We start from the raw sequence: 25,410 nt of genomic DNA, 5'->3' as shown, positions 1-25,410 counted from the left end.
AATCATCCTGCACATTAGGTGTTCACTCCACTCCAGTGTGTCTCCATGGCAGCCATTACGGCCTTTTTCAACTATACAGAGATAGTACAGTGAGATGAACTATACAGTAAGATTTACATATCTAGAACATGATCATGATTAAGGGTTACCTTTACATTCCTAGCGTGCTCTCTAACGCTTCAACGGCACAGATTGAATAGAGCCATAACTCTTGCTCTGCCTTAATGTGATCGTGAGAGGAATAATGTACTATGATGTGAAGATCTGTCAGAACAAGTGTTATGTCTACTGGACTACAGATAACAAAATGGGTATCATGTTTGTTGGTTAAATAAAAAATTAAGAATTGTACCCGCTTTTTCTAACTGGTTGTAACGATCTTCTTCATCTGAGGAACAGGAAAGATCGGACCAAAACGCACCGTGGTAAGTGTCCATGTTAATTTATTATAACTTAACACGAAAATACAAAATAACAAAGTGAATGTAAGAAACGAAAATCGAAACAGTCCTGTCAGGTGCAGCAACACAAAACAGGAAACAACTACCCACAAACCACAGGTGGGAAAAGGCTACCTAAGTATGGTGCTCAATTAGAGACAACGATAGACAGCTGCCTCTGATTGGGAACCATACCAGGCCAAACACATAGAAATAGAAAACAAAGGAAAAAAACATAGAATGCCCACCCCAATTCACGCTCTGACCAAACCAAAATAGAGACATAAAAAAGGAACTATGGTCAGGGCGTGACACTGGTCTCAATTTCAATCTTGAAACACTGTTCATCTGATGACCGGGGGTCAGCCTGCAGGCACCCAGCCCGCCACAAGGAGTCGCTAGAGTGCGATGAGCCAAGTAAAGCACCCCCGGACAAACCCTCCCCTAACCTGGACGACGCTGGGCCAATTGTGCGTCGTCCTATGGGAGTCCCATAGGACGACATTTCGTGGCACAGCCCGGAAATGAACCCAGGTCTGTAGTAACGCTTCTAGCGCTACGATACAGTGCCTTAGACCACTCTGCCACTCGGGAGGCCACAATTGTGTCATTTGATAAGCATTAAGAATGATTTATAATGCCTTAATATGCTGTAACTCGTAAAATTATGTAAATAAATACTTTGATATCATTGTTTGAATTCCTCCGTATTGTTGCAAGGACTCCTTCACTTGCTTTTTTTCACAATACAAATGTTTATGTATTTAATTACCTTGTGGCTATAGTGCCAGGGATTGACTGAAACAACTCCACCTGAGACAGGCTGTCCTAATATAGACACCGTAGACTTGGACCTCACCTTGGATCCCTGTTGATACAGTATGGCCCTGGAATAAACAACCCTCCGTTCTGACAGGGCGTTCACGGAGTCGTTTTTCTGGGAAGAGAAAAACAGAGTCATTTTTCCACATTTTCTTAGATTACAGCCTTATTCTAAAATGTACTAAATCGTATTTTGTCCTCGTCAATGTACACACAATACCCCATAATGACAAAGCAAAAACCTGTTTTTAGACATTTTACATTTATTAAACGAAAGTATTACATTTACATACAGCACCAGTCAAAAGTTTGGACACACTTACTCATTAAAGTTTTTTTTTTAAACTATGTTCTACTTTGTAGAATAATAGTGAAGACATCAAAACTATGAATTAACACATATTGAATCATGTAGTAACCAAAAAAGTGTTAAACAAATCCAAATGTATTTTAGATTTTCGATTCTTCAAAGTAGCCAGCCTTTGCTTTGATGACAACTTTGCACACTCCTAGCATTCTCAGGATCTTGGTCTCCCTTCTTCCCCGATTGCTCAGTTTGGCCAGGCGGCCAACTCTAGGAAGAGTCTTGGTGGTTTTAAACTTCTTCCATTTTAGAATGATAAAGACCACTGTGTTCTTGGGGACCTTCAATGCTGCTGAAATGTTTTGGTTCCCTTCCCCAGATCTGTGCCTTGACACAATCCAGTCTTGTACCTCTATGGACAATTCCTTCGATGGCTTGGATTTTGCTCTGACATGCACTGTCAACTGTGGGACCTTACAGGCATGTGCCCTTCCAAATCATGTCCAATCAATTGAATTTATCAAGGAAGATCAATGGAAACAGGATGCACCTGAGCTCAATTTTGAGTCTCATAGCAAAGGGTCTGAATATTTATGTAAATAAGGTATTTGTTTTTTGTTTTTAATACATTTGCAAATATGTATAAAACCTGTTTTTGCCTTGTCATTATGAGGTATTGTGTGTAGATTGCTGAGGATTGTTTAAAAAAAAATCTATTTTAGAATAAGGCTGTAACGTAACAAAATGTGGAAAAAGTCAAGGGGTCTGAATACTTTCCGCAGGCACTGTAAAGTACATGAGTGGCCTGCAAAGACACTCAAACTCACCATTAGTGAATGCAATGCCATGAGCTTCCTAGCTCTGGCTAAATAAATTCAAAAGAAACATTTTTTTTCTAAACAAATGAACTATGACTTCTGAAACAGATGGCGTAGACAGTCTAACATTATGATTTCTTTCCCATTATCAACTGGTCCAACGCCTTTTAATTTGACAGAATAGCTGGGCTCTCAACCCAAAGATTTGACTGCAAGTTTAGACTCTGCACATGGTTCACACCGCGCTGGGCATTCACTGCCTGCAGCCCAAATGGCACCCTATTCCTTACATAGTGCGCTACTTTTGACAGGGGCCCATGGTACTAACCATGGGCCCTGGTTTCCAAAAGCATCTTAAAAGACTAAGTTCATCGTTCAAACCATATGGTTCTAACGATGAACTTAGCCATTAAGATGGTGAAAAGTAGTGCACTATGTAGGGGATATGGTGCCATTTGGGATACAGGCACTGCCTTTAGCTCAGCCATCTGTAATTGGGGCTCAGTGACATTTCCCCCCCTAATCCACAATTTCTGAATTAACTTCTGGAAGTTACACAGTTCCCGTTGTGTGGGAATTGAAGGTGTTGTACTTGGCAACAGAGAGGGAGAGCTGGAGCAGTGAAATGTTCTAGTCCATTTGTCAAGGTGGAGTCCGACTCTGTCATAGACTAAACAGAAAATAAACAGTGCTGGCTAGAAACGGCAGCCCTCTGTAGCCTTATGTTGCGGAAAGTTCTCATGAAGTATTCTCATACATGTTTACTTTATTTAAACCTGATAATATGCACAGTTGCCAAAGAATCACCATCGACCAACAACAACAAAAACTATAATAAAAGAGAATATTTAAGGGGTTCTCAAAAGTATTGTATGTATACTTGTCCTCAGGGATGTGTTTCCATTATATATATATATTACATTATTGTTAAATTGAAGAAATGACGTAAAACCAATATGTTTACAAAGAGAAGAAGATATAAAGTACAGTTTATGAACTATTGAAGCAGTAGGGCTTTCCGCAAAGTCCCTTGTTTAATGAAATGTTGATGAACAAACAATTCTCTTGGTCTGTTTCTTCTTCTGTGGGCTCCTCTTGCGCCTTTGTCCCTGGTGAAAGAATCAAACATTTAGATTAGATTAGAGTGACAAATCAGATGGAGGTGAATTTAACACAACAGGTTTGAAACTTTTTTTGTGTGTTAGCGGTTTTTAACTATTTTGTATGAACTCTGCATTCTTAACATGCTTGCAAGCAGAATTTCTCTCTGGTCACAAAAAAAGTGATTGATTGGTTGACTCAGGTTCGGGGTGAGGGATACTTGGAGGGGGACATTGGCCTCACCAAGGGTTCAGGTTTGTTTGGGACGTCCATAGCAGAGTACGCTCCTGGTCGTCCTCTTGGCTTCCCTTTCTTCTTCTCCTTCTCCGTACTCCTCCGTACTCTGGTTACCTGGAAGAACAACAACATGATGTAAGACTTCCATGATACAATGTTGAATGCAAGTCGACTAAGTATCGCTAAGATAGCATCTCCATAACTCCTGCTGAAACTTAGGCTGTCCTAATATGGACAGCGTACATATATTTTATTTTATTAAACCTTTATTTGACTAGGCAAGTCAGTTAAGAACAAACTCTTATTTACAATGATGGCCTACCCCGACCAAACCCTAACCCGAACGAGGCTGGGCCAATTGTACGCCGCACTATGGGACTCCCAATCACGGGCGGTTGTGATACAGCCTGGAATCGAACCAGGGTCTGTAGTGATGCCTCTAGCACTGAGACGCAGTGCCTTAGACCGCTGCGCCACTCGGGAGCCCATATCTCATGTCAGCAGTGTGTTTGAGAATCTCACGAAACAAAAATGTCTGATATTAACTATAGACTGGTATCACGTGATGGTCTGCTCCTGGGTTGTCATGGCGATGTTGTATACCTGTATGGCGGCGCTGGGTTTGTTGTTGCTGAGCAGAGAAAAAGATCCCACTCTGGATTTAGGCTTGTTCTTCTTCTTGGTCCCAGACTGGCCCAAGTGTCTCCTGGCCCGCTCTGTCTGGAGGAACAACATTCCCGGGGGGATCATTTAGAAACTAAAAGTGGCCCGGCTACTGTACGTTACACAGGAGTCTGTTGAAGGGAGGACGGCTCATAATAATGGCTGGAATGGATAAATAGAACGGTATCAAACACATGGAAACCACGTCTTTGATGTGTTTAATGCGGTTCCATTTATTCCGTCTCAGACTTTACAATGAGCCCTTCCTATTTAAAATGACACTAGCCCCCACTGTAGCATACCAAGTGCTTCACGAAAACAACTCGGGATAAGAAACTACAGTACACCATCCATCGCATTCTTTCTTATGCCGCTGTTTTTAAGGGATCACAAAAATTACAACACAACAGCCCATTGGCTCATTTGAGACCTCTCCCTCTGTTCGTCTCCCTCCCTGTCTCCAGCGTTACCTGAACTTGGATGAGTGTGTTGGGGAAGCCCTTCGTCGAGAAGGACCCAGGAATGCTGGAGTGCTTCCCCAACTCTTTCTTCTGTCTGTCCAACGGCACGGCCGACGGTATGTTGTCATCTTTCCACTTCTATTCAGAAATAAATGAGGCATTGTCGATGAACGTGGAGCCAGCACTGTGGCTTCAGCAATACAATAGTGTTGTATAACTACAGTATGTACAATGTTGTATAACTACAGCTGTAAATGTACAGCAAAATATTTACAGTTAGCTACTGTAATTCTATATTACAGTACTTTAAAGAGCAATGCATTATGGGGAGGGGCTCATTGGCGTTCCGTTACACTGCTGTAAAATTATATTCTTTATTTTACGATACAATGTTACAGTAAAGTACTGTATTACCTGTTTTGCTGTGTATTTATAGCAGCATACTGTGAAATATGGTGCATTTTGGGAAAATGTTGTGGATGAAGAAAGACTCTGGCTTATTAACATATTTAGAAGCATGCCTTGTACGTGGCTATATTTGTTGCATCCGCTAGTGAGAATGCTGTACCAATTAAACTGATATGTGGTAGTAGTGCCCAAACAACTAATGTGTATAGGGGACAGATCAGAGTAGCAGCAAGTCTTAAACCTTTACTGGTTGAGTGTTTTGCCAAGTCATTTTGGTCTATTTTGCCCTGTAATCATGACTTGTTTGGAAGCCATTGTTTCGGCCTTTAGAAGTGCAAGTGATATAAAATGCTTAAATATTCATAAATATGCTGTAAAATCCAAATACCTAGCAGGCAACCTGCTTGCACCAATGTAATTAGTGAAATACCAATATTACAATTACAGTAGAATATACTTATTTAGTCTACAGCAGGCAAATGTTACTGTGTTGTACTGTATGATTGCTCTGATATTACAGTAACTTAAAAGAAGCTGGTGGCGAGTTATTGTGAATATTACAGTAACAAACGTGGCACTAGCAAGAGATGGACAAGGATACTTCAAAAGGTATCTTGTTACAAATACACAATACCTTGAAGACCAATGTATTCTTATTTACAACAACTTTCTCAGTAACGGTTACATAAACCTTTTACTTGCTATGACATATTTTTTTATCAACATTAGTTTAATGCACTGACTGTAAGTCCCTCTGGACAAGAGTGTTTGCTAAATGACCAATGTCAATTTAAAAATGAACACTTGCAAAGCACACTGCTGGACATTATGTAGTTATGCGGGCCACTTGCAAGTTTATACCAAATGTATGTATTCTTATTAAACTGTTACAAAATCCATGAATTGTACTTCAGGCCAGTTAAATACAAAATAGATATTTAAACTATTCAAATACTCATATTAAATACATGTAATAGAAATACTGCCAATCGTTGGCAGTAGCTGCCTGCACTGTACATCTGCAACAGTTTACTAACCACTGTGCTTCCAGTAAGGCACTGTCAATTCTAGAATGACAGCATGTTGCTGTAGTCAGGTGTTACGGTAATATACTGTAAATTTGTGTTTCAGTAAAGGTCCTGTAAATTTACAGTAATTTACTGTCTTCTGTGCTGCCAGTATTGCACCGTACATTTACCGCGACCTACTGGATACTGAGCAGTAATTTACTGTAAAAATTACTGGACATTTTTCTTACAGTGTATAGTTAAATTAGGCTAATTGGTTGTGTTGTTTTGTTTTTCAGTTGTAAGCAGCAGGATTTATATAAATGTCTTACACCAAGTACAGAGTGTGCCCCAAGTCGTCCTCTCTGTTGGGCAAAAGAAAAATGTAAATAATGAATTAATGCAATTTGGGAGAAAATAAATGCCTTCAATAAATGTTATTGTGTAAGTGTGTGTGTGTGTGTGTCTATGTGTCCGTGTGTGTGTGTGTGTGTGTGTGTGTGTGTGTGTGCCTGCAACTGTGTTGGTAAAGAAGTATATAGTCCTATATCCTGTCTTATACACAGATGTCTGAGCAACTTTGGTGAATCTATATTTAATATCAATATTCAATATTGTGGGACAAGCGTTTTAGTTGCATTGATCTTAGTGTCTTGTTGGAATCATATTCCTCCTGGGGAGTTACCATACAGCGATATGTCTTGCATGCACAAACCCAGAGTGGAAAGTAATCCAGTACAAGGTCTTAGTCCTCTGTGACAGAGAGCAGACTGTAGTAGGATGTATTTGTCGGGAGGGAGGCTCGTATACCTGTGGCTTTGTCTGGGTATGGGTCTCTCTTGGAGCAGATGGAATCAGCCGCAGAAGCCCGTCATTCTGAAGGAGAAGATCATTTTAACAACATGTATTCTTTATTCCACTTACGTAATAATAACACCTCGAACCCACTCATATGCAATTACTAAACAATTACTAAATTGATATGTTACAACATGTTTTTATGTCGTTACTTGCAGAATTACATTCTTATTAGAAAGGTATAACAGTAACTTAATGTAAAGTGTTACCATCGGTTAATTGAGACAATTCATACACCATATCCTGACAGGATGAGTAAGGGAAAACAGTGACCATATTGTAGGAGTTCAGAACACAGTGGCCTCCATCATTCTTACATGGATGAAATTTGGAACCATCAAGACTCTAACAGAGTTTCAGAGCTCCTCTATGGAGAGGGGAGAACCTTCCGGAAGGACAACCTTCTCTGCAGCACTCCACCAATCAGGCCTTTATGGTAGAGAGGCCAGACGGAAGCCACTCTTTAGTAGAAGGCACATGACAGCCCAACAGGACAACGACCCTAAGCACACAGCCAAGACAACACTTTGGGACAAGTCTCTGAATGTCCTTGAGTGGCCCAGCCAGAGCCCGGACTTGAACCTGATCTAACATCTCTGGAGAGACCTAAAAATAGCTGTTCAGCGATGCTCCCCTTCCAAACTGATAGAGCTTGAGAGGATCTGCAGAGAAGAATGGGTGAAACTCCCCAAATACAGATGTGCCAAGCTTGTGGTGTCATACCCAAGAAGACTTGAGGCTGTAATCTTCAACAAAGTATTTGCAAACATTTCTAAAAACCTGTTTTTACTTTCTCATTATGGGGTATTTGGTGTAAATTGATGATGAATAAAATCAATTTAATCAATTTTAAAATAAGTCTGTAACGTAACAAAATGTGGAAAAAGTAAAGAGGCCTGAATACTTTCCGAATGCACTGTATCTCGCCCTGAAGCATATTCTGTTGTCCTAATATAGTATACAATACTTTGTACAAAGGTCAGTACATGCCCTGTATCCACTTCACACTCAGTGCACAAAGTGTGCTCTTCAGGGTCACATATCCCTCATTACATTGAGGTGCCCTGCTCCTTTTTTTAAATCTATTTTTAAAACTTTCTGTATAGTCCATTTTGTTCTGTGCTAGTTGTTGACGAGCACCATGAATTAACCCGGTAATGTATTATATTCCATTATCCACATTCACAATGACCTTGGTGGGAAAAAGGACAGGCAAATAAACTTTTTCAAAGAATAGATTTCTTCAAAAATGCTGCCTAAGGCAACTGGGAGTCCAACCACATCTGAAGTTTAAATAATTGCACATACTGTAATAGTGTAATTACACACAAAACACATCAAACCTATTTTTACCACACGGTAAAGAATACTTGACTCAGTCTTCCATGTTGTTGGTGAAAATCCTCTTTTGAAATGCTGCATCTTTCTTTTTTTAAATGTATTTAACCTTTATTTTATCAGGGAGGTATACTGAGACCAATGTCTCTTTTACAAATGAGAATTACAGAAATGACAGAAATTAACACATCAAAATGCAATGAGAAAGAAAATCTTTCATACATCTGCTGTATGTATTGGCCAGATGAAAGTAACTGCGTTGGACAGAACATGGGGAGTGTCCACAAAGAATGTCGACCGCAAATATGCAGCTCAAACAGCTATGTGGCCACATTAAAAGTCTGAGAGTTTGTTCCATTGAGGGTAATAGAATAGGTTACAATGAAACTTTGTTTCTGACTAAAATAAGTGTATGTTTCCAGGTTACTGGAATGTTTAACTCTATTTAAATCCATGCATGTGTTCCATCCAAAATATGACATGCTCAGCCACCATACCACTGTGTCTCACACACACACATGCACACACACTTTCAAAAAAATGCTGGATTGTTTGGTTGACCCAACTGCTAGGTTGCAGGAATTGGGTCACTTAGTTGGGTTGTTTTCTTTAAAAAACTGCTGGGTTATTGATGCTGGGTGCTGGGTTATTCAGATATGCCCCAGCGTGTCAGCTCAGAAGACTAGAGGCATGGCTTAGAAAGGGCGTGGCTTTCAGATAGTTCTTTTTGGCAACCAGTGAGAGTAAATGTAATTGCAGCTCATCTGTTCTGTTGTTATCACATGTTAAGGTTGAACACTAACACCTTTGAAGCTTTTAATGAGGCGTACACAAGTGTATGAGTTCCTCAAGAGTCCCAGTGTTGGGATATGTAAATAAAAGATCTCTCAACATTGTATCTCAATGTTGGGATATGTAAATAAAAGATATTATGAAATTTGCAGTGTAAAACGTAACATGATGAACAGGAATGATATGTACTCTTCCAGGTGGCCAAAAACAATTATCTGAAAGTCACAAAAGTTATTCACACAACCCAACTGGCTGGGTCAAAATAACCCAGCATGTGTTTTGTCCAGTATTTACCCAGTGCTGGGTCACCAAATAACCCAAAGTGGGTTGTTTTTACCTCAGCACACACTCAATGGAAACACAAGAGCATTCATAGCAGTTATTGGCTTCCTTTGGCTTTTGAGCTAATGTTGCTACTGCAGAGTCTTGGGAAGTGTTTTGAATAGCTTGTAAAAAAAGAAAAAAACACTTCTAGCACCAACACTTCTGAACTCCATCTACCTGACCATAGGAGCTCCTCCACAAAACACAACAAACCTACAACTGTAACCTGGGGCCCCAATCCCTTACCTTTCCTCCGGTGGTCTGCCCATTGACACAGTCTTGCACCTGTGATGTCCCAGTGCAGTCTGCACCATGTGTGAGCTGGAGAAAACTGCCCTGCAGACAGAGCAGGCTAAGGCACACCCAAAGAGCAGCTTCCATGATGGTGCAGGTCCAGGCACTGAGGCCCAGCCCCCGTCAGCTCCCTGCTTTATACCATCCGCTCCTAACCTAATGAGGACCAGATGCAGAAGAACAGAGGAAGGGAGGGCCATGCCAGCTTCAGCTTCACACAGACAGACAGCATCACACCACACCGCAGCCCAGCATTCTACGCCAGCTATCGGCTCTGCGGTTCTTCAAAATGTCAGCCATCTGAAGGGCCTCCCCCAATAACCACCCCCACCTCCCCCGTACCAGTCCGGACGGCACATGAAAGTCATTTTCCACTGATGCTTAAAAAAAAATAGAGCAATATAAAATAAATATGTTTTATTGTCACGTACTGTAACTGCTGAGAGAGAGAGAGAGAATCAGTCAAATGAGTTAAGTCCAACCTCGTTTGGTAGCACTTGAGAGATTGGTGGCTCACTGGGATAGGGGGCAGCATTTTCACGTTCGGATGAGAAGCGTGCCCAGAGTAAACTTCCTGCTACTCAGGCCCAGAAGCGAATATATGCATATTATTATAGAAAACACTCTGAAGTTTCTAAAACTGTTTGAATGATGTCTGTGAGTATAACAGAACTCATATGGCAGGCAAAAACCTGAGAAAAATCCAACCAGGAAGTGGGAAATCTGAAGTTTGTAGTTTTTCAACTCATTGCCTTTCTAAAATACAGTGTCTATTGGGTCATATTGCACTTCCTAAGGCTTCCACTAGATGTCAACTGTCTTTAGAACGTTGTTTCAGGCTTCTACTGTGAAGGAGGAGAAAATGAGAGCTGTTTCAACCAGATGTCTGGCAGAGTGCCATGAGCTGGTCACGCGCATGGCCGTGAGAGCGACCTGCGTTCCATTGCATTTCTAAAGACAAAGGAATTCTCCGGTTGAAACATTATTGAAGATTTATGTTAAAATCATCCTAAAGATTGATTCTATACATCGTTTGACATGTTTCTACGAACTGTTATATAACTTTTGGGACTTTTCGTCTGAACGTTTGCCTGGCCTCGTGAGTTTGCAATGTGAACTAAACGCGCTAACAAAAAGGAGGTATTTGGACATAAATGACTTTATCGAACAAAACAAACATTTATTGTGGAACTGGGATTCCTGGGAGTGCATTCTGATGAAGATCATCAAAGGTAAGTGAATATTTATAATGCTATTTCTGACTTCTGTTGACTCCACAACATGGCGGGTACCTGTGTGGCTTGTTTTTGTGTCTGAGCGCCGTACTCAGATTATTGCATGGTGCACTTTTTCCGTAAAGTTTTTTTGAAATCTGACACAGCGTTTGCATTAAGGAAAGTATATCTTTAATTATGTGCATAACAGTTGTATCTTTTATCAAAGTTTATGATGAGTATTTCTGTAAATTGATGTGGCTCTCTGAAAATTCGGCGGATGTTTTCGATGCACAACATTACTGACCATAACGCGCCAATGTAAACCGAGATTTTTGGATATAAATATGAACTTTATCGAACAAAACATAAATGTATTGTTTAACATGAAGTCCTATGAGTGCCATCTGATGAAGATCATCAAAGGTTAGTGATGAATTTGATCTCTATTTCTGCTTTTTGTGTCTCCTCTCTTTGGCTGGAAAATGCCTGTATGTGTTTTTGTGACTAGGCTCTGACCTAACATAATCATATGGTGTGCTTTCGCTGTAAAGCCTTTTTGAAATCGGACACGATGGGTAGATTAACAAGAAGTTAAGCTTTAATTTGGTGTATTACACTTGTGAATGTATGAAAGTTAAATATTTCGTGCTCTGGCTTTTCCGCTAGCGGAACCCCTAGCCGTAAGAAGTTAAGGATATCCAGGAAAAGAGAAGCAGATATGAGTTGGTTTCACTTTTTGATCTGCCAGAGATAAAGTTCTGGGTTTATACTGCTCTACCTCGCCCTAGTGACATAAATGTATTTATATATTTTCATGTGGTTCTTTATCCCAGACGGCCCGTCTAAACCCTTTCTGTTGGTTTTGCACCAGACAAACTTTGCTTACACTTTGAGCTAACGTGTGTTTTGTGATCTGATTAATATGATCCAGTTTGATCAAGGTTTGTCACGTCTATTAAAATGTGTCTCTCATCCATCCACCGTGTCCGCATTGTAACCACATTAGCTGGTGCCTCCCTGTATGCAAATTATTTGACAAATATTCTTTGAAAATAATCTGGATTTACTTATTTTAACACAGTTACTGATGCCATAAATCAATGGTGCTACCTGTCAATGATTTTAAAGGCCAGTATAATGATGATTTAAATGGTTTGACCATCCAGATCTGTTTACACTTGATTGATATCCAGATGCAATGCGTGCCTTGCTTCATCTGGAGGTGGTAAGGAACATCTGATCACAATCAGATCAAAATGTGTCTTTTAACCGTCTACACCTGTCTAAAAATGTGGACAATATCAGGACAAAGGGTGTACCTTAGCACCACATATAAACAGGGCTATACTATAGTCTTTCATTTCCAGAAGTACATCAATACATGTAAGGGGTTTGTCTACAGTAAGTCACAATGGGCAGTTGTAAGGAAACTGCAGTGGTGGTACATTTGCCAACACATTATTTATGCTGGTGTGTTTTTGTCCCATTCGATTTCCTCCGATATTTTGTTTGTTTAAAAAAAAAAAAAAATGGCAAGCATGTGGCTGTGTCCAAGTGAATGATTGTAAGGGGGCCTGTCTAGAAGTTTTATTTGGCCATAAAAACAAAACATGCCATAATGGATGAATGTCCTGATGTGAAAATTGCAGGAGAATACAGTAAGGACCCTGTTTGAAGGAAGGTGTATGAAAGGATGGAAAGAGTGAGTGCGTGAGTGAGAAAGGAAGGAAAGAGGGGTATTTATCCTTCTATCCATGTTCCTCTTGACTAGAAAATTATGTTTAATTATATTGAGCAATGATTGGAAAATACTGAAAATAGTGGAAGTTTATATCCTGAAGGATTGATGCACCCGTCAATCTAATGAACATAATAAAACAATCCCCATCAAAATCCATATTTGTTAACTAGAGATAGCGCATCTGCGGTGGAAAGTGGCAGAGCTCCATCACTGTTTGATAGACCAAGACGACATCCCGAAAATCTGTCTTCTCACAAAAAACATGTATGGAGGGAAAATGTATGGAGTAAAAAGTGCATTATTTTCTTTAGGAATGTGGTGAAGTAAAAGTAGTCAAAAATATAAATAGTAAAGTACAGATACCCCCAAAAACGACTTAAGTAGTACTTTAAAGTACTTTACACCACTGCCTGGTATCGATTTAAAAAATGAATGTGTCAATGGTGTGCGTACTGGGAGCGGAGTCAGGTGCAGGAGAGCAGAGAGTTGTGAACAGGCGCACACTTTATTTAGGCAGGAGAAACCAACAGACGGACTGACGCCACTGCGTCGAAACCTCCAGCCAATAAGGCAAAAGTGCAAACGCGCAAACAGTCACAATAATATTGTACAGACAAATAAACATACCTCGTGAAAGGAATAAATGCATACCAGTATAGCGCGTCAAAATAGACACGTAACACAAAACAATCTCACACAAAGACATGAGGGGGAACAGAGGAATAAATACATGTAGTGTGATTGGGGAATGAAAACCAGGTGTACAGGGAACAAGACAAAACAAATGGATAAATGAAAAATGGAGCTGCGATGGCTAGAAAGCTGGTGACGGCGGAGGTCGTGACAGAATGGAAGTATGGAAGTAGTTTTGTGCCATAAAAAAAAAGGGGTTAAATATGTGTCCAAAAAATATATATATATTTCCTGAGCTTTCTTATATCTCCTTGAAATAGGACAGACACTTCAAAACCTTATTCCTTATGATTTATTTTTTGACTGTTTGTCTTGCCGTTTATGAATGTGTTATTCAATGCGTTTCTATGGACTATAGTAGTAATGGCCAAATATATATATACACACTGTTGTCACGTGTAGTTTCATGTTATCACATTAACATTAACATCACGTGATCACATGTGAAGTTCATGTAGGGTCAAATCCAATAAAACACAACACAGAGTGAAACCCTCTGTATTTTCAAGTATTGGCATCATCATGTTATGCTTGTCATCAGCAGGGACTGGGGAGTATGTCAGGATCAAAATAAATATTACATGGAGCCAAGCGCAGGTAATAAGTTAGAGGAAAACTCGCCTCAGTATTCTGAAAACCTAACCCTGGGATAGAGTTGTATTTTTCAGCAAGACAATTACACAAATGTTCATGCCAAAGATACACCAGATGGCTTTCTGAGTGGTATAGTCTCAGTGCTGACTTAAACGTGCTTAACAATCGGAGACAATGTTTGAATATTGCGGTCTATAAATTATACCCAAGAAAGTTTGCTGAGCTTGAGCAATTTTGACAAATGCAATGTATATATGTTGCCCTAAGAGTTTTGGAGAATCTTATTCAAAATGATTCACAGCTCTAATCGCTGCCAAAGGTGCTTCCGCCAAGCATTAACTCTGGGGTGTGAAGACATATGCAATCAAGGCATCTTTGTTATTATATTTTCTATAACTTTCGTTCACTTGTGGAGCAAGTTGTGTAGATTTGTAGGATTTCTTATTTATTTAATCCCTTTTTAGATAAAATTTTAAGGCAGCAAAATGTGAAGACTGTGTAAGGGGTGTGTACACTTTCACTAGGCCCTGTATACATGATATGCCAAGTAGGTGGTACCTGACAGGTAAGCATGGGAAAATAGAAGGACTATGATATTAGTGATGCAGTGTTTCTCTTCTTTACTAAGCATAAATATCGGGAGGATTGGAGATGGACTGACAGTCCAGCAAAGGGAGACATGGCAGAGTGAAAAACAATGGCAATTTTGGAAGCCTTGCTTAGACTGGAATGTAACCCAAGTGAACTATGAAAACTCAAACATACATTTTATGAGGGCTAACTGTACAATTTACTCTATTATTGTATTACTTGCGACATTTTTTTAAACGTTTCATCTAACATGCACTTACCATCCATCAGTTTGACAATAGTTTGAAAGGGAACTTGCTTTTGTTTTGGAAATGGAATCAAGACACATTTTGGGTTATGTATTCACATACTGTACATACTTATATTCACCGTGTCAACAAACTCTGCAGGTCAAAAATAAGGTTTCTTTTTTATGAATGCTTTCAGGCAACAGGAATGGAGTGAGACATCTCATTTGGGAGACCATCCATTCTCCCCATGCAGCGTAGGCCTGTTCAGTGTGAGATGGATAGTGGTGGGCTGGTGCTGAAAGACTGTGGCAGGATGTGGTTTACTGTGCAATCTCACTGCAAATGGAAAGCAAATGGATATAAATCAGTCACTTTATAGAGAGCTTGTGTGTGTGTGTGTGTGTGTGTGTGTGTGTGTGTGTGTGTGTGTGTGTGTGTGTGTGTGTGTGTGTGTGTGTGTGTGTGTGTGTGTGTGTGTGTGTGTGTGTGTGTGTGTGTGTGTGTGTGTGTGTGTGTGTGTGTGTGTGTACACCCGTGTGTGCCAATGCATCTGTATGTGTGTCTGTGTTTACTTGGCTCTTTGAGGCTATGAGAGGGCTCCCAATGGAAAGTGAATTGGTCCAGCTATGGTCAATGAGCCCCCTGGTGCCTCTAGGCATAAGCTCTCCCAACCAGCCCTCTATTTGGCTCACCATACTCTACTGGCCAAAGAATGGCACCATTCCCTCTAAATGCCAATGCTGTGTGTGTGTGTGTGTGTGTGTGTGTGTGTGTGTGTGTGTGTGTGTGTGTGTGTGTGTGTGTGTGTGTGTGTGTGTGTGTGTGTGTGTGTGTGTGTGTGTGTGTGTGTGTGTGTGTGTGTGTACACCCGTGTGTGCCAATGCATCTGTATGTGTGTGTGTGTTTACTTGGCTCTTTGAGGCTATGAGAGGGCTCCCAATGGAAAGTGAATTGGTCCAGCTATGGTCAATGAGCCCCCTGGTGCCTCTAGGCATAAGCTCTCCCAACCAGCCCTCTATTTGGCTCACCATACTCTACTGGCCAAAGAATGGCACCATTCCCTCTAAATGCCAATGCTGTGTGTGTGTGTGTGTGTGTGTGTGTGTGTGTGTGTACACCCGTGTGTGCCAATGCATCTGTATGTGTGTGTGTGTTTACTTGGCTCTTTGAGGCTATGAGAGGGCTCCCAATGGAAAGTGAATTGGTCCAGCTATGGTCAATGAGCCCCCTGGTGCCTCTAGGCATAAGCTCTCCCAACCAGCCCTCTATTTGGCTCACCATACTCTACTGGCCAAAGAATGGCACCATTCCCTCTAAATGCCAATGCTGTGTGTGTGTGTGTGTGTGTGTGTGTGTGTGTGTGTGTGTGTGTGTGTGTGTGTGTGTGTGTGTGTGTGTGTGTGTGTGTGTGTGTGTGTGTGTGTGTGTGTGTGTGTGTACACCCGTGTGTGCCAATGCATCTGTATGTGTGTGTGTGTGTTTGCTTGGCTCTTTGAGGCTATGAGAGGGCTCCCAATGGAAAGTGAATTGGTCCAGCTATGGTCAATGAGCCCCCTGGTGCCTCTAGGCATAAGCTCTCCCAACCAGCCCTCTATTTGGCTCACCATACTCTACTGGCCAAAGAATGGCACCATTCCCTCTAAATGCCAATGCTGTGTGTGTGTGTGTGTGTGTGTGTGTGTGTGTGTGTGTGTGTGTGTGTGTGTGTGTGTGTGTGTGTGTGTGTGTGTGTGTGTGTGTGTGTGTGTGTGTGTGTGTGTGTGTGTGTGTGTGTGTGTGTGTGTGTGTGTGCGTGCATTTGTGTAAAGAGCAAGAGCATTAACAGTTCTGGCCTGGTGTGACTCAGCCCTGTTTGTGTTGTGCAGGTACTAATCCCAGTATAGCCTACTCAGGTTTAAGCGAACACCCTTTTCTCTCTTCCCTTTTTTTGCGGGCCCCTGTTTGTAGCCTAGGCTAGCGTCTGGCTCGTGAGTCGGGAATCACAATCAATATTCCTCCAAAGAGCTGTGTCACTTTTTGCGAGTGGCTACTCCCGCAGAGGTGTGAGAGAAGCGTGAATCACATAGCCTCCTTTCAAGTGGAAAAAAATGAGAAACTCAAGGACGAGCCTGAAAGAAAACACACGGCACAGGCGTCTGTGGCATAATTTGTGCATCCGTCATTGGACAAGGAGAGCTTGTTGTCTCGCCCTCTCTTTCAACATCACCTCTGTGACTATGCCTGTGCCCCTATGCCAGCAAGTTTGGTGGACTGAGACTAATTGTCAAAGTTGGTACTGCAGTGTGCTTAAATACTCATCAATGGCTAGCTAACGTCAGTTCATTCATCTTTCCTCTAGCGTCTATCTTGCCTTCCTAGAATCAAAGCCCCCCTTTAGAATATCAGCAGTCTCCTCTCTCACAGACCACAGATGAAATAAGGCTCAGTTCCCATTCTGTTCCTTCTGACAGAACTACAAATTAGTTTCCAATTTGAGCGTGAATATGATAGTGAATCCTCCCTGAGAAGGGTCCATGGGCCCTGGTCGAAGGTAGTGTGCTTTGTTGTGAATAGGGTACCATTTGCGACGCAGCCAGAGAGAGTACGAGAGAGTCAGGTTACCAGATTGTGAATGAAGGAAGGGGTCATTTGGAGCAGCCGGGAGGCTCTGCTGGAATGTCATGATGTTCTGGCATTTCCCTGACAGCTCCAAACATGTAGACATAAATCATTATTCACTTCTATGTACTGCAACACACACACACACACACACACACACACACACACTCTACACTACGCCCTCTCCCTCTCTCAAAGTGAAGGGTATCAGAGGGAGAGAGTTTACCCTTGGAGGCAACGGCTGTGTGTCTATCTCAGTCAATACTCAACACTCTTCAGAGCTTATGAATGTCTGTGTTCGCAGGTAATGACTCAGGGAGGAAAATTGTTGTTAAACAATCGGACACATTTGGGTGATCTCTGGCATTATCCCTGCGTGTGTATGTGTGCAACAGACAGCGTGAAGGTCACGCCCCCTCACTATCTCCGCCAATTTATAATCCAGTCATTCTGCTGGCGTTACCATGGCAGCAAGGAGTTGAAGGCAAACAATGCCATTCAGGGTGGAAGGCAACCCTTTGATGAGAGGAGAGAGAAAAATGGAGAGATGTGTAATACCCGTCTATCTCCTGAGGGGAGATAGGATATGAAGAGGCATTACTTTATATACTATACAAATCCCTTCATGGAGTTTCACTTTAACCTCTTACATGCACCACAAAAGATTGTGTTTAGTGGTGAACTGAGCCAGAGAGGGCGTAAATATCCAGGTGTTAACAAACACACATAGTAGGTTACATTTCCACCATGCACTAATATTACAGAAATTCATTCCTATCAGTGCTTGAATTGGGCTGGAGCACACAGGTACTGATTACGGGCACTTCTAATTTTATACTGCTTGAGTACTGGCAACTCTTATAGAATATTGGCTTAAAATATGATGAGTACTGGCACCTAAATGTAAAAAGTACCAGCACCTATTTCTTTCCACTTCAAGCACTGATTCCTATGTGTCAAACAAAGCCTCTTTAGAATGTGCAGCACACATCGTTAGTCAGTGTGTCAGTTGAGACAGCACAGAAATGGAAACTCCTGAAATAAAGCAATGTTGTCATTTCACAGGGGAACGACTGAGAATGGCCCTCTTCCTCCACGTAAATCTGATTGTCTGTGTTTGTGTTCCATTTCAGAGCTGAACCAAAACTGTCTGTCATATAGTCTGATACAGTACACCATCTGCATACTAAAAACACGTCATTTCCTGGTCCCATCTATTTTAAACAACATGGTATTCTACTGTATCTTTATTCGATAGTTTGTGTCTGCTTAGAATAAGAATATTCCTTAGAATAAGAATATTCCGTAGAATAAGAATATTCCCCATGGAAAATAGTCCCCCTGAGACTGAAGCTGTCCTAATATGGATACTGTACATTAGTTACATATTTCAAAACAGGACAGAGAATTTTTAACAACGTTGAATCCGTTTAATTAACAATGTTTAATCCGTGTGGTTGTTAAGTGTACCTGCCTCTTGCGCCATGGAGGAGTGTGAGCAGCTGTTGGAGGACTGTTAAGAAACAGTTTGGCAGAGATCTGGGTGAAAATCAACAGCCCGTAGATGACAAGGCAACCTGTTCCGAATTCATCAGCAGCACACAGTTCCTACTGCCGCCCAAGAATTCTCCATATTTATTCAGTTTACCCATGGAGTTCTAAACATTAATGGACATCATTAGACAGAGAGATACATAAGTGTCTTGGATGTATGAATTGCACGTTTCTCCATCTTCTATCTGTAAACAAGGAGCTGTTGGCACATAAGCCCCTGATCGCAGACTCTACTCTTGAGCTAGTTGCTTGTTTATATGGGTAACGGGTAATGACAAAGTGTTGTGCTTGATCTGAGCCTATTATTGAAATGATTGTGTGGAGCTAGCCACAGAAAAAGTGTGTTAGCAAACAGCTGTGGCTGGAGTAATATTTGGCAGCCAAACTGTGTGGTACTTGGCAAATTTAATGTCACTCATTCAAATATGTGAAATAAAACACAGTGAGGTGGGTTAGGGGGGGGCACTTTCCTCTGACTACTAATAGCCTTCCTCTGACTAAGTCTGGAAGCCTGGGGAGACTCTCAATGTGTTGTCGTTTCCATGGAGGGGAAACAGACCCCGTTGTAGTAAACCATGGGAGTTGTTGCGAAGCTCAACTCAGCCATGTGCCTATCTCTGAATGGCCACTTGCGAGCGTCATTCACCGCTGAGTCACTCAGTGCACACTCGTGGTCCACTGTGATAACAACAGTTTTTCCTTCTTAAGGTTCCCTACGTTTAGTTCGTTTCCTTGTCAGTTTCCGACGGTGGTTGTGAAAACCGCCATACTGACAACACAGTGTTTTTGACCGACAAACCAAACCATCCGGGTAGCAAGTCATTAAGCATGTGCTCTCTCTCATTACTTTAATGACCATAGTTGAGCTGTGAGTGGGCTGCAACTAGGAGGCAGATAGTTGTTTTGTTAAATGGGTGGAATGAGCAGGAATGTCCTCAGCCACTATACTTTGACTCATTAAAGTGGCGAGGGCCTTATTAGCGCTAGTTTATGATCTGTAACTGGGGGAATGGCCTCCTCCCTGGAAACTCTATACCGTATATACAGAATACGCTACACGGAGTGTACAAAACATTAAGAACACCTGCTCTTTACATGAAATGGACTGAGCAGGTGAATCCAGGTGAACGCTATGATCTCCAATTGATGTCACCTGTTAAATCCACTTCAATCAGTGAATATGAAGGGGAGGAGACAGGTTATAGAAGGATTTTGAAGCCTTGAGACAACGGACATGGATTGTGTATATGTGCCATTTAGAGGGTGAATGGGCAAGACGAGATATTTAAGTGTCTTTGAACGGGGTATGGTAGTAGGTGCCAGGCGCACCGGTTTTGTTTCAAGAACTGCAACGCTGCTGTTTTTTGTTGTTGCGCTTAACAGTTTCACGTGTGTATCAAAAATGGTTCACCACCCAAAGGCCATCCAGGCAACATGACACAACAGTGGGAAACATTGGAGTCAACAAGGGTCAGCATCCCTGTGGAACGCTTTCGACGCCTTGTAGAGTAACTCAATATTAGGAAGATGTTCCTAATGTTTGGTAAACTCAGGACCCGCCATTCATTTTTCACATCGTGCATTTTTACCAGAAAATCGAATGAATTGTGTGTGTGGTGTAGGCTTACTTTGGCGTGACATTTCGATAGCCGTGTAATTCTCTCTCGGACAAGGTGAGTGTCCGAGGGATTTGCGCGGTTATCAAAAGGTCACGCCAGGGTAAGCCTACACGAAACAGACCTTATATGAAGTAGTTCTAAAATTCCAGATTGACAAATGAATGGTGAAAAAATGATTGGAACCATTACCGGGTTTTATGACTCATCCTGTGGTACTCAATACCGTATGTGCTGTAATACAATATAATTGAAGTACTATATGTAAATGCATAATGTGAAGCTGGTCTGCCTGATTAAGAGGCTCACATAATAGCCAAACAATTATGTGTATATTTTTTTCAAGTGTAGCCAACAGCTCAACATTTCTACTTCGTCTACTTGGAATGAGTCACTCTGTATGTTTTAGCATTTTTTTGTTGTTGTTGATGCCCTTCCGACAGTTCCAGTGCCACTTAGGCAATTAGTCATCTTTAGTATGCAGTGTGCTCCATCTCCACCTACTCAATCATCAACACAGGCAATTATGTTCAATGGAATCGGAAGCAGCAGACGAGCTGCCGGAGATGATAGAAAGTGGTGTGAGAGGTGTGCTGCTGAGCTTCCCTCTGCATTAGTCAAGCCTGTGGGGTGCTTAGTACGCACAATATTAAGGGCTTAGCGAAGAGGATTACTAATTCAAATCAATACCTCCTGAATTTGAGCTCTTGCAGAATCGTAGTCTTTAATGTTTTGATACAGGAAATCATTAGAGGTCTTCTGAGGAGGGTTTACCCACACGTGGGCTTAACGAGTGGAAGGCGTTTCCTATGGCTAGAGTATGTCAAAGATTAGAGTATGGATTTGAGGCTTTCTAAACTTCTGACTCATTCTAGGTCTTGCGGCTGAATAAAAACTGAACATAGGGGTTAATAGCGGTTCATGCTACTCGATACAGGCCGGAGTTTCCCTCTTGTTGTTGTGAACATGCTGCGAACACACGCGCACACACACACGCACACACACATACACACACGCACACACACATAGGCTGCAGGTACGCCTAGCGATTAGAGCATTGGGCCAGTAACCAAAAGGTCGCTAGTTCAAATTCCAGCGTCGACAAGGTGAAATAATCCGTCATATGTGCCCTTGAACAAGGTACTTAACCCTAATTGCTTCATTACGGCAGACCCTGGCAGTGACCCCATTCTCCGAGAGTGTCTCAGGGGGAGTTGGGAGGTGCAAAAAAACACATTTACAATTCACACATGCGTAGGAAATAGGACACATATAAGTGCACGCACACACACAAAGGCCACTATCCCACCTAGAGGCAGAAATTCAAAATGTCACCAGCTGAAGTTTGTAACTCTATTCAAAGGTCAGAGACTTGTTTGCGGTCAATGTTCGATTTTAGCCCTGCCAACAGATACTGCAGTTTCAAAGCCAACACAGAACACACTGTCCAGTCTGAGACTGTCAGCATGGCCAAGTCTATATGATGACTCAATGTGGGGGGATTTCTTGTGTCTAATTGCGCAACTTGGTGTATTACTGCAGTGTTCACCGGCTCATTGAGTCCCATTTATTGTGGTCTTTCCCACTCCCACCTCTCTGCTGTCTCTTTATTTTCTTTCCCTCTTAATTAACTGCCCTCTTTCCTTCTGTAAAATCTATTGTTTTCTCTTGTGTCTGTTGTGGAAGGATCTTGAGTGTAATAGGTTACTTAAGAAATGACAAGAATTCCAAACAATGTCACAGAGGGAAATTTTAAGCAATTACTTAATTATATTAATATCAAGCCTATCAATTTCAATAACATCAAGAAAGGGATAAAGTCAACTGGAAATTAAGTGAATAATCGGAGAAAAATGTACAGTGTAAGACTATAAAGACTGGTCTCAACACTTTACAAGGAGAAAGACATTTAAGGACAGAAAAATATGGAAGTATGCTGGTGTTGAACCTGTCACTCTGTCTTCCCTTTAGACTTTGCTCTATAACAGCACCTCCGGACACAGAAGAGGCATGTTTTGATGAAGAGGAGGGTGAGCAGCATCACGATGGCCAGTAGGAAAGCGAACACGTCCAGGCTGTGGTACTGGTACCAGGTGAGCTCGTGGGCCTGGACCCTCAGGTGCTTGGCCCCTTTATTCCTCATGGTGAACTCTATCCAGAACACTGCCTCATCCTTGGGACTGATGGGCCTGTCGTGGTGGATCCTGGACAACCTCAAGGCGTTCTCCTTATACGACGGCTCGTTGATCACAGTGTTGAGTCCATCCACCAGATCCTGGGTTTTCATGGTGTTGAAGTCCATGATGACCGCGGCCCCCTTGGCCTTCATGTGGACCATGTTGTCTGGCTGGTCAGCGAACATAGGAATTCCCACCATGGGGACCCCGTGATAGATGGCCTCATAGATGCCGTTGGTTCCACCGTGGGTGATGAAGGCTCTGGTCTTGGGGTGACCCAGCAGGTCGTTCTGCGGGATCCAGTCCAAGACTCTGGTGTTGGGGGCCAGGGTCTCAGGCTTCTCCCCACTGAGCCTCCATAGGACCTTCTGGGGAATCTGCCCCAGGGCTGAGGCAATCATGTTCCCTTTCTCTGTGGTGAGGTTCTTGATCATGGACCCGAGGGTGAACACCACAATGCCGTCCTCTCCAGAGCTCTGCACAAACTCCTCCATGTCCTCTGGTAAGGGCTTGGCAGGCTTGCAGTGGATTCCCCCCACAAACTTGAAGTTAGGGAGGAAAGGACGAGGGTAGTCAAAGTCCCAGTATGTCCGGATCAGCCACAAGTCAGCTTGGCCCATCACCTCACAATAGGTTGATGGCTTCCCTCGAATCTCACTGTAGTAGGCGTCTATGTCTTGCCAATAACCGTATGCCATCATGTCCTGGGACACATAGAAGAGGAGGTTCAACAGTCTTTCAGTGAAGCTCATTTCGTCGGTTAACTTGATCATGGCACCAGGGACAAAGGATGGTGGAGAAGGCATCTGCCCACAGAGCCTCTCCCACATGTGGGCAATAGAGAAGCGCAGGGAGTAGACCAAAGGAATGCCCAGATCCTCAGCCACCAGGTCACTGCAGGGGTAGATTGGATCGGATAACATAACATCATACTTGGCCTCTCTCAGTCTCCTCATGACGGTCTCTGACCTCAGCAGTCCGTCACATATCTCTAAGCAAAACTTTAATTCTCTTTTTACAATATGATACCCCTTCCAATGGATCTGCAAGTAGCTCAGGTGGTCTATCTCGTACATGTAAAAGTGGATGAACTCCTCAAAGAAATCGCTCATCTCTTGCGTTGAGACGGAGACGTTGAACGGTTCGTAGCTGAAGCGAGACTTTTCCGTGGGGTCCATGTATACAGAGGCACTCTGCACCAGCACTGTAACACTGTGTCCTCTGTCAATCAGAGTGTCCAATATTGGCTTGAGGTTGATCCAGTGACTGCCTTCGGTATGCCAAACTAATATGTTTCCACAGTTTACTCTCCCTATGATACATAACTGTGCGATCACAAACACAGAGATGTACCGTGTCAGCTTCATCGTGAGTGTGTGGAAACATGTTGAAAACCACCTTTTAAAACTCTTTCCAAAGTCAACCAATCATTAACTGAAGTTGAACTCTGTATTGTAGTACTATAGAGTATTCCTCCTGTCACATAAAACCAGATAAGCGAGCCACCGCCTTGATCTTTCGGTGTGAAAGGTAAAGGCAAGCACACACAGACAGTAACCCTGCTTGTCCCTACCCAGAGTCAAGCAGCTAGCTGCTTGTAAGCCCTGCCAGCAGCACACTGTTCAGTCATAATAGGTACCAGTGGGATTAAAATCTTACAGAGGCGTCGGCAGCAGAATGGTAATCTCCCCCAAAATCCTGGTCAGGAATGTAGGCCCATGAAATTAGTCAGGAGAGTTTTGTTATGGCAGAGGGGAGAAACAAATGGGCTGAGACACTCTGGATTTGTCCCAAATGGCACCCTATCCCCTTTATGGAGCACTACTTTTGATGAGAGCTCGATGGGTCCTGGTCAAAAGTAGTGCACTATAAATGGATCAGGTTTTTCTATGCATTTGCATGATGGTTTGGTGAATTTTGTGACATTGATTTACTGACATTATTAGCAGACATTGACAAAATATAAGCTACATAAGAGGGCATAAAATAAGAGGATGTTTTAACATGGTTGCATTGACACGCACAGACAGTGAGTTGCAGGCAGGATGAGGTAGCAGCTGCAACTTGACAGGTGAGATTGCATCTCTACCTGCTTTAACTTCCCTGGCAGGAAACTGTGCGACCGGGAATTGCCTCAGCCTGATAGTGAGGAGGAGAGGGAAGGGAAACAGGAGCAGGATGGTGGAGAGTGCTCACAGCTGGGATCAAAAAACAGGATCGGATGGATCATGGCTCACAGGTGGGTGAATATGGACTAGCCCAGGTGAAAAAGCTGTTCCACTCTAAAGTTATCGGATACATCTGGAGCTGAGTGACTCTCTCTCAGGCTGGCGGAGAAATAGTTCATAGGGTTAGTTGAATAGTTGAAAAAATGTCTAAGTGTGTTGCAAAAAGCAAACATCTGCCTCAACATACTTCTAGACCATTTGTGTGCGCATAGAAATAAGAACACAGTGTTTAATTTACATGACAACCTCTGTCTTACTTCAGGTACCTACAGCTCGTAACAGTGGAGCTAATTGTTCGATTTCC

The 25,410-nt window shown here is 42.3% G+C and overlaps 2 protein-coding genes across 3 annotated transcripts; both read right to left on the bottom strand.

Annotated features, from left to right (window-relative positions):
* Window positions 1–426: 426 nt before the first annotated feature.
* si:dkey-12l12.1 (uncharacterized) lies at window positions 427–10,089 on the bottom strand. Of its 2 annotated transcripts, XM_055929195.1 has the most exons (7): window positions 9,820–10,088; window positions 7,072–7,137; window positions 6,594–6,626; window positions 4,856–4,984; window positions 4,326–4,442; window positions 3,729–3,836; window positions 427–3,493 (listed from the first exon to the last, which is right to left on the bottom strand). In XM_055929195.1, the coding sequence occupies exons 1-7, from the start codon at window positions 9,952–9,954 to the stop codon at window positions 3,419–3,421; spliced, it is 663 nt and encodes a 220-aa protein (XP_055785170.1). In that variant the 5' UTR covers window positions 9,955–10,088; the 3' UTR covers window positions 427–3,418. The 2 variants fall into 2 exon arrangements, with proteins under 2 accessions (XP_055785170.1, XP_055785171.1); XM_055929196.1 differs by lacking the exon at window positions 6,594–6,626 and having other exon boundaries at window positions 9,820–10,089.
* Window positions 10,090–22,433: 12,344 nt separating this feature from the next.
* On the bottom strand, window positions 22,434–24,300 carry LOC129859408 (UDP-glucuronosyltransferase 2A1-like). The gene has a single exon (XM_055929168.1). It carries the CDS (start codon window positions 24,243–24,245, stop codon window positions 22,653–22,655), a length of 1,593 nt encoding a protein of 530 aa, XP_055785143.1. The 5' UTR covers window positions 24,246–24,300; the 3' UTR covers window positions 22,434–22,652.
* Window positions 24,301–25,410: the final 1,110 nt, after the last annotated feature.

The sequence above is a fragment of the Salvelinus fontinalis genome, chromosome 7, assembly GCF_029448725.1.
Source record: "Salvelinus fontinalis isolate EN_2023a chromosome 7, ASM2944872v1, whole genome shotgun sequence".
NCBI lineage: Eukaryota > Metazoa > Chordata > Actinopteri > Salmoniformes > Salmonidae > Salvelinus > Salvelinus fontinalis.
This window is presented reverse-complemented; position numbering and strand designations above follow the sequence as displayed.

What these genes read in the sequence shown, in the direction of transcription:
- si:dkey-12l12.1 (XM_055929195.1), bottom strand. Translation starts at nt 9,954, where the DNA reads ATGGAAGCTGCTCTTTGGGTGTGCCTTAGCCTGCTCTGTCTGCAGGGC. An exon ending in GGGCACACTCTGTACTTGGT is followed by an intron (nt 4,985 to 6,593) that starts GTAAGACATTTA and finishes ATTTCTGAATAG; the next exon opens with AAGTGGAAAGATGACAACAT. An exon ending in CAAACAAACCTGAACCCTTG is followed by an intron (nt 3,494 to 3,728) that starts GTGAGGCCAATG and finishes TTCTTTCACCAG; the next exon opens with GGACAAAGGCGCAAGAGGAG.
- LOC129859408 (XM_055929168.1), bottom strand. Translation starts at nt 24,245, where the DNA reads ATGAAGCTGACACGGTACATCTCTGTGTTTGTGATCGCACAGTTATGT.